The sequence below is a fragment of the Ruditapes philippinarum genome, unplaced genomic scaffold, assembly GCF_026571515.1.
Source record: "Ruditapes philippinarum isolate M1 unplaced genomic scaffold, ASM2657151v2 ctg13119_1_1_1_1, whole genome shotgun sequence".
Lineage (NCBI taxonomy): Eukaryota > Metazoa > Mollusca > Bivalvia > Venerida > Veneridae > Ruditapes > Ruditapes philippinarum.
Genome location: NW_026863596.1, coordinates 9,681 through 21,906, shown reverse-complemented (window position 1 = coordinate 21,906; position 12,226 = coordinate 9,681). Strand labels below are relative to the sequence as shown.

The following is a 12,226-nucleotide window of genomic DNA, read 5'->3' as shown; positions in this document are numbered from 1 at the left end:
TCAAAAAACCAAAAAAAAAATGTAAATAATGACCCCCTTTAAAAATATACTATAAATTAACTTTACTTTTACTTTTAACTTATAGTATATTTTTAAAGGGGGTCATTATTTACATTTTTTTTGGTTTTTTGACACTTTTAAGATGAACACAGGATTTTTTTTTATCAATCTGGTCATATTTTTTCTTCCCAGGTCCGATACTCGTGCCTGTGTCTGAATACAGTATATGTGATTTGTAATAGAAATATTGGTACTGGATTGAATTGCTTAATGCAATTATTAAGTAATTGGGCTTATTGCATATTTGCAATTTAATATTAATTAACTCCAACAACCCTTGGAAGATCAAAGACTGTGACAAAAATGTTAAAAATAAGTTTAATTTGAAATGGTTAGAGAACACAGTAAATGTGAATATCGGATCAACCGAGACAACCATCCGCATTGGTGACGATTTCGTCAAAATAAATATTCCTGGATAAGCTTCGTGTTGACTATGTTCAAAACAAATTAATTATGGTAGTCGAGGGTTCGTTGCAATCGAGGATCAAAATATTTGATAAAGCACTAAAAGGAAATGCATTTTAGACCATCTGAAAAGGATGAAAACCCAGGAGCTTCCTTGGGGTTCGCCCCCTGGTCCCCCACCAGGTCTCTGCTTTGGACCTGCATGGGGGGGGGGGCTACGCGGCCCCCATGACCCCTCACGTTTAATTTTTCTCTTTTTTCCAAATTGTCTGTTGGCATCCCTGTTGAAAAGACATGAGCAAATTAAAGTGTGACTGTCACAAGGATACTACAGACCAAATTTGAGGTAAATCTGTCCAGCAGTTTCAGAGAAGAAGATGAATGTTGACGCATGACAACAGACACTGGAGCATCCCCCTTTGATACTAATAGCTAATTTCTAATTGACATTAGAAAAAGAAAAAGTAAATAAAGAACAGAAAACATTGGAAAAAGATGCAAACATTAAACAATATACATCAGATATAGACAAGGGACAAGAGAAAATGGACACTGATGCAAACATAAGGAAGGACAAAGTGGAAAATGATAGCATAACACCATCAGAAAGAGGGGATGCAGATCAGAAACAAAAGACAGAAATTGAAGCAGATTTTTAAGATTATGAGTTTGATTGTGAAGTTGCTATGGAAAGAATTGAAAAAGAAGCAGCAGTAAACTCTGTATTAGGTGAAATGGAAGATAAGGCAAAAGGAAAAGACAGACCAGAGCAAAGAGATGGGAATTGTTTGAAGATTGGAGGAAATGTGGACATGTCAATGAATTTGAATTACAGGACAGGGGAGTTTCTTCCTATTCTTGATTCAGAGGATTTGGAAAAGGAACTTAACACTGGAACTGACATTAAATTGAAAGATAATATAGATAAAAGGACAAGTTGGATAAGTGGAGATGTTTTGGAAGGTGTTGGAAGTGAATCAGGCGGTAAGGTGGGTAAAGAACAATGTGATAAACAAGATAAAGGAGCTGTGCTAGGGGAGATATACGTGAAATAAAAGTAGGACATGGGAGAATGGAGAATGAAAACTTGTATTCAACAAGCGGTTCTTCATCCTCTTCAGGGTCATTTAGTGATTTTAACGATTCTCTATCAACTTTGTGAAGCAGGACAACGAAACTTCTGGTGACTGGTGTGATGCCTCTCTGTTCCCCTGGGAGAGGGATTCGGGATATTGACATAGACGTTGGTGACGTTCAGATGAAATGGCCACCAGGAATTTACAGAAGCTAACACCGGAAAATCGGCTTTCTGCAATGGAGCAAATGGCATTATTCCTTGAAAGGAAAAATAATATTGAATTTCCTAATACATCTCAGAAATAACTGTGGGACAAATATGCTTTCTTGATGCTTGACGGCCAGGATAAACCTTTAGCAAGTTATAATGAAAAAAATTCCGGATAAAATTCGTCAATATAATTTATCATACTAAAAAGGAATAATCAAAGGTGAGATCCCAGACTCTCAGCAACCCTGGTCCATGGTAAAATCTTTGGAGAAAGCGGATCGTTGTACAGAGACAGTTGACATTATCAAAGTACTGGAGGAAGAGGGGCGTTAAAGTTAAACTTTAAAAATACTGTTACATCGTAAATTTTACAACATAATAGGTTTGTTTCAAAATGGTTGGGGAGTAGATAACTTATATTTGTTTATTTTATTCTTATGTTGTTCTTATGTCATTATATGAGACATTTGCATCAATTTAGTTTTGCTCCAATGTATTTATTACTGTTAGGTATACTGTATTATTCATATGTTAACACATCATTATGAATTTATAAATGCTTGAAACACTTATCATAACATTGTTAAGTTTTACTGGGTATATGACACAGACAGCTGCTTGAAAACAGTGGCAGACTTTGACAGAGCATGAAAACTAATGACATGTCGTATTTTCATATCAATAAATAAAGGATATGATGCAATAATTGCATGTATACAAACTATATATGTCAGGGACAATATACCTTTCACAAATATTTGATGACATACTCTTTATTTCTATTGTGAAATGTAAACTTAATTTACAATAGCACAGTAATTTTTCTATTTCATAATCTAAAACTTATTTATACTTTGTACTTTATCTTACTACATATCCTTGGATTACTTAATTAAATTAATCATTGTTGTTCTTAAAACAAGCTCTTCGTAATTTTATCAAAGCACCCACAGGTCGGAGTTTTTCCTTTAGGTTCCAACAACGGCTATCTTTCCTCCAAAAAAACATCACAATATAATTGGTTTTAAATATTCAAACAAAGCTCTTTTAGTTAATCATCAGTTTCAATTCAAAACTTTGTAAAAGTTCATTTTATAAGTATCGGTTGATTAGGATTTTTATCATTGACCAAGATCTCAGTATCTTCTCACATGTAAAGCAAGTTATTGTTTAATTCCCAATATTGTGTATTTGTTAATTTTAATATTGCAATTACTGAATAATTATCATAATTATTTATAATGTATTGTAATATAAATAGATATTCCACCTTGATTGTCACATAATAAAAGTACAGTACAGCTCGCGCGGATTGTTCATTTTTTGTGCTTCCTCCGCGATCGACGTATAAGAGAAATCTCTGCTTCTCCGCGAATCAACTCCCTAAATTATCCCTAGATTATTTTTCAATAAATTCTTATGTTGATATAAGCAAAAATGGCTACATTTAAGTAGCTTTTTAATATATTATTTCTTAACTAAGTGATTTTCTAAGCAGGTGATAGTTAATTCTTAATAACATGCTATACCTATATACATGTAAATTATTTAGTTATTTATAGAATATTGGAAAATTGTACTATCATATAAGGCCATTTCATGCTATAACTGATAAATCCTATTTGCCAAGTAATGCTTAAAATAGATTTGTGGATTGAAAACCTTGACAATTTATAAATTCTTGTATATTATACGATATACGTATAAAAATTTTCTATATTTTTAAATACAATAATTGTTATTTTGATCTGGCAATAGGTATATTTATTAGATAAATGGTCTATATCTTAAATAAAATACTTGTTATTTTGAACTGGTAATTATATATTCATAAAACTTGTGAGTGAAATATGGATGAAATAAACACTTTATTTTCATCTTTTCGAAATAGAAATCTTATTTGATTCATTATCATATGATATTTGTGTGTATTCATGTATCACTTTTAATGATACTGTAAAGAATTCCAATTTCTCTATCTACTAAAAAACCTGTCCAGTAAGTATTTAGTTTTGCTGCTGGTTAACATCTATCCCTCGCCTTTATCGGGAGGGAGTTTTTCTTTCAGTGGGATGGTTAGACTCACTGGGTAAAATATGGTATACAATATCCTGTGGTGTTGCCAGTAGTAATTCTATTACTGCTATGATAGAGAAATATTGACTTATTACTTATAACATTATTTTTTGTCTATTATTTACTCTAAGTTTCATATTACACTTTATGTTACCATGATCACATGATGTTATAATTGTTTTATTTATCTATTTGCATAACAAAGTCTAAATAAAACATATTTTCTGTTCTATATAATTTACAGAAAATTCAGTTTGTTAAATTGTTTATGAATAAAATATTTGTTTCTGTTTTTCATTTGTTTACTTGTGAATACCACAACAAGTGAAAATTGTTTGTTTTATACACCTCTAAGAGAATGAATCACATGTTTATGAGAAAATCTTTGATATCCTCTAATTTATTCATTTAGAAATAACAATGAAAAAGAATGTTTCAATTTTTGATATAATTAGATGAAACATAAACATATTATGCATCTTCTACAAAAAAAAATTTCTTCCATAAGTAAATTTTACTTGTTTATTGGCAAAATGTATTTCTTTCTTTATATACAAGCACAGTGTTTCTCTGGGTTCATGTACATATTGTATTTACTTTACTTAAGTGTAGCCATGTACATGTATATTGTAGATATAGTGTTGAATGTATTATTGTAAATAGTAGTTATGAGTAGTCTTAATATTTTCTCTTACAATTGTCGAGGTTTACACGATAGTATCAAGAGAAAAGATGTTTTAGATTTATTTCAGTCAAAAAAAGCTGATATTCTCTGCCTACAGGAAACACATTTTATAAAAGAAATTGAAAAGAAAATTTATTCTGAATGGAATGGTTTATGTTTTTACAGCCATGGTAGGTCTAATGCCAAAGGTGTGGCTATTTTATGCAGAAAAGGTTTAGATATAAAAATTAATTCTGTTAAAACTGATGATTCAGGAAATTTCATAATTTTACAAATAATGCTTGATTCTATAAATTTCACATTAGTTAATATTTATGCGCCAAACATAGACAGTCCTAGTTTCTTTAAAAACATTTTTGATACTTTAGATTCTTTTGATGATAATGACTCTCTAATTATTTGTGGAGATTACAACCTTGTTCAAAATCCTGACGTGGATTATTATAATTATAAATCAAAAAACAATAATGTAAAGGCAAGAAATTTTTTAATAAGTATTATTGAAGAAAAAGACCTTATTGATCCCTTTAGAGAACTGCATGGTAATATGAAAAAATAAACATGGAGACGAACCAACCCTATACAACAAGGTAGACTAGATTTTTTTCTTATATCAAATAGTTTATATCAGTATGTACGAAAATGTGATATTGACATTAGTTATAAATCTGATCATTCAATAATATATTTAGATTTTTGTTTTAGTTCTGTAAGTCATGGAAAAGGTTTATGGAAATTTAATAATGCTCTGTTATATGACATTGAATTCCTTGATATTATAAATAAAAAAATAGATGAAGTAAAATTACAATATTGTTTACCAGTATACAATATAGACTATGTTTTAGATCCAAAAAACAAAGATGTAAATTTTGTTATAAATGATGAACTTTTTTTAGAAACTCTTTTGATGGAAATAAGAGGTAAAACTATATCTTACAGCTCTTATAAGGTCAAAGAAAGAAATACTTATGAAAAAAAGTTAATTGAAGAAATTATTCTTATAGAGCAAAACCTGACAATTGAAAATAAAGACAAACTTTTACACTTACAGGATGAATTGACTGAATTAAGAAATAGAAAAATAAGAGGTGCTATGATAAGGTCAAGGTCACAATGGATTGAATCTGGAAAAAAGCCTACTAGTTATTTTTTAAACTTAGAAAAAACACATTGTTCAGATAAAGTTATTCCTTTTCTAGAACTTGATGATGGATCCTTTATATATGATCAAAAAGATATTCTTACAAAGACATGTAGTTATTATGAAAATTTATATAAAAATGTTGATATAACTGAAGAATCTAAGATTGATATGGAATTAGAAAATTGTAATGTTACCAAGTTGTCTCAAAATGAAGCATTGAATCTTGAAGGTCTACTTTCATATGATGAAGTTTCTTTTACATTAAAAAACATGAAAAATGATAAAAGCCCAGGTTGTGACGGATTTACAGCAAATTTTTTTAAAATATTTTGGAATAGAATTGGACATTTTGTTGTAAAAGCTATAAACTTTGCTTATACTGTTAATTCTTTTTCTAGAAATCAAAAGCTAGGAACAATAACATGCATTCCAAAAGAAAAAAACCAAAACAATTTTTAAAAAATTGGAGACCAATAACTTTATTAAATGTAGTTTATAAATTAGCTTCAGGTTCCATAGCAAATAGACTTAAACTTGTTTTAGATATTTTAGTTTCAAAGGATCAGACAGGATTTGTTAAAAATAGATATATTGGTGAGAACACTCGATTATTGTATGATATTATGAAATATACTGAGGATAATGATATACCAGGTTTAGTAATGATGATAGATTTTGAAAAAGCATTTGATACGTTATCATTTACATTTATAGAGAAATGTCTAGAACTTTTTTCAATTTGGTCCTATGTTTAAAAAATGGATATCTTTATTTTTATATAATACTGAAACTTGTGTTATTTTAAATGGATTTTTATCAAAGTTTTTCAAAGTTAAACGAGGTTGTAGACAAGGCGATCCTATTTCACCTTATATCTTCATTTTATGTGCAGAGATTTTAGCAATAAAAATAAGACAATGTAAAGATGTTAAAGGTATAAATATAGATGGGGAGGAATATAAAATTACACAATTTGCTGATGATACTTCACTTTTGCTAGATGGATCAGGAAATTCCCTTAATACTGTTTTAAAGTTATTAAACACGTTTTCAGAAATTTCAGGATTGAAAGTAAATTTTGATAAAACTAAAGTTATTTGGATAGGCTCTCTTAAATACAGTACAAGATCTATTAAGACAAAATGGAAACTGACATGGGGTGATACACAGTTTAAATTGTTAGGTTTGATATTTGATGTTGATTTAGAAAAAATGATAGAGTTAAATTTTAATGAAAAACTTCAAAAAGTTAAAAATAGTATAGGATACTGGAAAAAAAGAATGTTAACACCTGTAGGAAAAATTACTGTTGTTAAGTCATTACTCCTTCCTTTATTCACTCATTGCTTTACAAGTTTACCAACACCTAATTCAGCATTTTTGAAAACACTTAATGACTTATTTTATAAATTTATATGGGAAGGTAAAGCAAAGATAAAGCAATCAGTAGTTATTAAAACATATCAGGAAGGTGGTCTAAATATGATTGATATTGATAGTTATATACATTCTGTAAAGATAAAATGGTTTAAAAGGTATGTTAGTAATAGTAACAGTAAATGTTATAAGCTAGTGATGGCTTTATTCAATATTGATAAAGTGTTTAGCACAGGTAAATTGTTTTGTAAATTGACAATTGATAAAATTAAAAATGCTTTTTGGATAGATGTTTTAAAAGCTTATATGATTTTTACAGATAAACTTTGTAAAGACAGTTTAGAACAAGTGTTACAAATGCTATTGTTTTACAATCATAACTTGTTAGTAGGAAATAGATACTTTTATATCAAAATTTTTTATGAAAAAGGAATCAGATTTGTTAATGATATTATTAATCCCCAAGGCGATTTTGTAGATTTAACTTACTTAGAGCAGGTGACACAAAAACAAGTAAATTTTTTACAATATCATAGTTTGAAAAAAGCAATATTATTATATACACAAAAGCTTAACATTTCTATTTGTAAAGATTTTATTAATGTTCAATACCCTATTATGAGTTGTTATATTAAACCTATTTTAATTACACAAAATATCAAAAAGAAATATGTTCTAGTTAGAAATCAAGATGTACCAACATGTCAAGAAAAATGGAACTCATCAAGAAAAATGGAACTCATTTTTTACAAATTTTGATATAAATTGGAATTTAATATATAGTTATGTATTTAAATGTACCAAAGATTCCTATATTCAGTGGTTTCAGACAAGAATATTTCATAGAACTTTAGCAACAAACTCACTTTTATTCAAAATGAAAATTGTTAATAGTAAAATGTGTACTTTTTTCAATTGCCAATAGGAAACTCTGTTGCATTTATTTTGGGAATGTCCAAAAATTCAATTGTTATTTCAATATCTGAAAGACAAGATAGATAATTTTGATGATAATTTTAATTGTAAATCATTTATTTTAGGTTCTGAAGTTAATGATTTTAAATATGATATTTTGTTTTTAGAATTGAAAAGATATATTTATTTGTCAAAGAGAAAAATCGTGTTACCTACAATACCTGGTTTTAGAAATAGTCTTAAATTGGCGTGGAATATTTACAAAAATACAAATTTGACCAAACATGTAAATGAAGGATGGCAAATTGTAAGAACTTTAATAAACTAATAGGCTACACTAAATCAATTTACCCCAAACCAATATTCTTTGTTTATTTTGAAGCTGTTGCATAATACATTATCATACATAATTGTTATACATATTATATGAAAATTAATTGAATGTTTGAATATAATGTATATTATAATTATATAAAAAATGTTATTATAGATGATGATTTAAATATTATGTAGATATCATGTAAGGTATCAGAGGGATGACCCCGACCCTCTCATACCTATTACGGGGTAATTTCATCCAACACATAAACTCCCTTAAAGGGCCCCACAGATTACAGACGCAGCGATCAGCGATGTGGAGTGGTCATAACGAGGCATTAGCGATAACGGAGTGGACGGAAAATTCTTAGATTAAAATAATTAACTGCTACCATTAAATTTATATTAAATTAAACAAAGTTCTTCAATAATTTTGTTTTAAGTCAAGTTATTAAGTGTTAATCATTGGATATTAAACATGAGTGAACCTGATGAGGTATGTCATGATATTAATATATCTTATATATATATAAAAATATATATTTATTTATTTCTTTTATTTATTTGCTTTTATGTTTATAATTGTTAAAACTTATATTACTATGTAATATAAAAGGAACACTGCAAAATTCAAATGTGCAAATAATCATAGTATCATCTATGGATGTTCCTTAAAAATTTAACCACTACACGATGGATCTACATCGTTCTTTCATATTTAAGATAGATAAAATGTATATCACATTTTCTATTCTAATTTAGAAAAATGAAGTAAGACATCAAACATCTTTTAATGATGGATAAGCGTTTTATGCTAAAATTGAAATGGATACCACATTTCTTTATTTGTTATGTATTAAGTATGAGATATAACATACGTAATTGCTCATTTTTTCCTGAGCCTTCATCAACCCGAAAATTCCTAGCGGGCATTTTATCTTACAGACAAACTTGGCAGAGCGCCAGGGCGGAAATGACGAAATCATTGAAAATGCGCATGAGCATCATAACATATTTTCTCGGTTAGCCGCCATGGGGAACCAGACGATATCATCTAATGGAGGTGATCAGATTTCGGAGATCACGGAATCTATAAAGATAATGCACGAATCAATGGAATTTATGAAACACGAAATTGTTTCATTAAAAAACAAGAGGAAAACGGAAAATGGCGAAACTTCATCTAAACGCATAAAACTGATGGAGGCAGAAAATGGCGCATCCGGTTCCGAAGATTCGGACAGTGATGACGCAATAGCCTCATTTTTAGCTGACCAGAATGAGGCAACCCAAGGGAGCATCAACGAGAGCGAATGGGCTGAGATAACTGATTTTTTTGAAGAAAATCTTGAAACGGGAGAGGAAATTCTGCCAGATTTGGCAACATTGGCAAATTCGGTTTTAAGAGCGAAACCTAAGGATGACAAAGTCGCCAGCTTGAAAATAAAGCATAAAAGACCAAATAATGTGGAAAATCTACAAGTCACAAAGGTAGATGAACAATTATGGCGACAGTTAAGACGAGAAACCAAAACATTTGATTATGCAATGCAGAAAAACCAATTTACATTATGCCATGCACTTGTTCCCACACTAAAACTAATGCAAAATCTTAAAGAGAAAGGACCTGCATCAGAGGCACGAGATCTTGCAGCCGATACATTCAAAATATTAGCGTACGGAATTAATCAATCCAACGATGCGCGAAGGGAAAAAATCAAAAAAGATCTTCTGCCATCATACAAACCATTGTGTAATCAACCTTCATCAGCAACCAAACTTTTTGGGGACAAACTTCAAGAAGAAATAAAACATCTTAAAGAAACAAAAACTAATCTTACATCTACCAGGCAACCTTTTTTATCGAAAAAGGGAGGGGGGTTCAACAACTACAACCAACACCAGCGTATCCAAAGCACACCGGCCTTCCCTCCACGAAACAACAAACTAGCTTGGAATACAACACAGCATCGCCAACTAAATCAACCAAAGAAGGGGAAAATGGGGAGAAAATAATAAATGTAAGTACAAATATAAATATAAGTGTCCAAAACACAACAGAAAATTTTCATGCCGGTAAGACAGCTGATAATATTAGCATATGGAAAACCATTACAACTGACAAGTGGATTTTAAATAACATTAGAGGTTGTTCAGTTGAATTAAATGAAATTCCAAAGCAAAAAATTATTCCTAAACCAATTAATTTTACTAAAGAGGAAAAAAGAAAGATTGAGAACGAACTTAATAGATTTTTAAACATTGGAGTTATAGAGAAGGTGGAAGATAATTTAGATAATGAATTCATATCAAACATTTTTATAAGACCTAAAAAAGATGATCGTGTACGAATAATTTTGAACCTAAAACAGTTTAATGAGTTATATATAGAAAAACATCACTTTAAAATGGAATCCCTTAAATCTGCAATTAACGCTATGAGAAAAGATTATTTTATGGCCTCAGTTGACCTAGCAGATGCTTTCTACTCCATAACCATTAGAGAACAGGACCGGCGTTATTTCCGATTCTACTTCAATGATATAAAATATCAATTTACAGCATTAGTTATGGGGTATTCATCCAGCCCTCGAATTTTCACAAAGATACTGAAACCTGTGTTCGCTTATCTTAGGTCATTAGGTCATGTTAGTGTTTATTTCATTGATGATTCTTGGCTAGTAGGAGATTCTTATCAGTCATGTATGCGTAATGTGAACGAAACTGTGCACTTAATGGATAAACTCGGATTAACGGTAAATCAGAAAAAGTCGGTGCTAGAACCGTGTAAAAAGCTTATCTTTTTAGGCTTCATACTGTGTTCTGAATCCATGACAGTTAAACTAACATTTGAAAAGGGGGAAGATATAATTAACCTTTGTTCGAAAGTACTAAACACCAAACGAATCACTATTCGTGTCTTTGCTAAACTTATCGGGAAACTCACGGCGGCTGAGCCGGGAGTTAAACATGCACCACTATATATCCGACCGCTTGAAAAAATAAAAGAGAATGAATTAAAACTTCACAAGGGAAATTTCGACAATTTCATGAATGTACCGCAGTCAATACATACAACCTTACTTTGGTGGATAGAAAATATACAGATTAGTTTTAAAAATATTTTGTCGCAAGATCCGAACACTGTTATATACACTGACGCTTCATTAAAAATGTTCGGGGCATTCAATGAAACTAACGGTCAAAAAACAAATGGTTTCTGGTCGCATGAAGAACAAAAACTTCATATAAATATTTTAGAAATGAAAGCTTGTGAAATTGGCTTACGCACTTTTTGTAAATCTTCTAAAAATATTCTTGTGAAATTGTATACGGACAATACAACATGTTGTTCGTACATTAATAGATATGGAGGTAAGGTTCGAGCTCTCGACGATATTGCACGAAGAATATGGTTCTGGTGCGTTGAAAGAAATATTATGTTAACGGCAGCCCATATTGCTGGCGTATCGAACACACACGCTGACAAACTTAGTAGAACTGGAAATGATGATATTGAATGGTCTTTAGAACAAGGAATTTTTGATAAAATCTTAAAACATCACCAGAACATTTAAATTGATTTATTTGCATCAAGATTGAATGCAAAACTTAAAAAGTATGTTTCGCGATATCCCGATCCATCCGCTATTGCAGTAGATGCATTCACATTTAAGTGGTGTGATAATTTATTTTACATATTTCCACCTTTCAGCTTGATAGCACGCATCGTTCAAAAGATAGAAAGAGACCACGGAAAAGAAATTTTGATAGGACCAATCTGGCCTACCAAGACGTTGTGGCCAATTCTCATGAAATTGATAAAAGGTCCATGTTTGATTCTCCCAAAGTGGAAAAAAATTCTGAAACTAGAACACAAACCAAATCAAAAGCATCCTCTGAAAAAAGATGAGACTTGCTGTTTTCGATATATCAGGGCAGGTTTACGAAG

The 12,226-nt window shown here is 30.3% G+C and overlaps 2 protein-coding genes across 2 annotated transcripts; both read left to right on the top strand.

Moving 5' to 3' along the window:
- The first annotated feature begins 8,847 nt into the window (after positions 1 to 8,847).
- On the top strand, positions 8,848 to 10,528 carry LOC132722632 (uncharacterized). Its single transcript, XM_060707155.1, has one exon. It carries the CDS (start codon positions 9,307 to 9,309, stop codon positions 10,288 to 10,290), a length of 984 nt encoding a protein of 327 aa, XP_060563138.1. The 5' UTR covers positions 8,848 to 9,306; the 3' UTR covers positions 10,291 to 10,528.
- A 154-nt stretch (positions 10,529 to 10,682) lies between these two features.
- LOC132722634 (uncharacterized) lies at positions 10,683 to 11,852 on the top strand. Its single transcript, XM_060707156.1, has one exon. The coding sequence runs from the start codon at positions 10,683 to 10,685 to the stop codon at positions 11,850 to 11,852; it is 1,170 nt and encodes a 389-aa protein (XP_060563139.1).
- Positions 11,853 to 12,226: the final 374 nt, after the last annotated feature.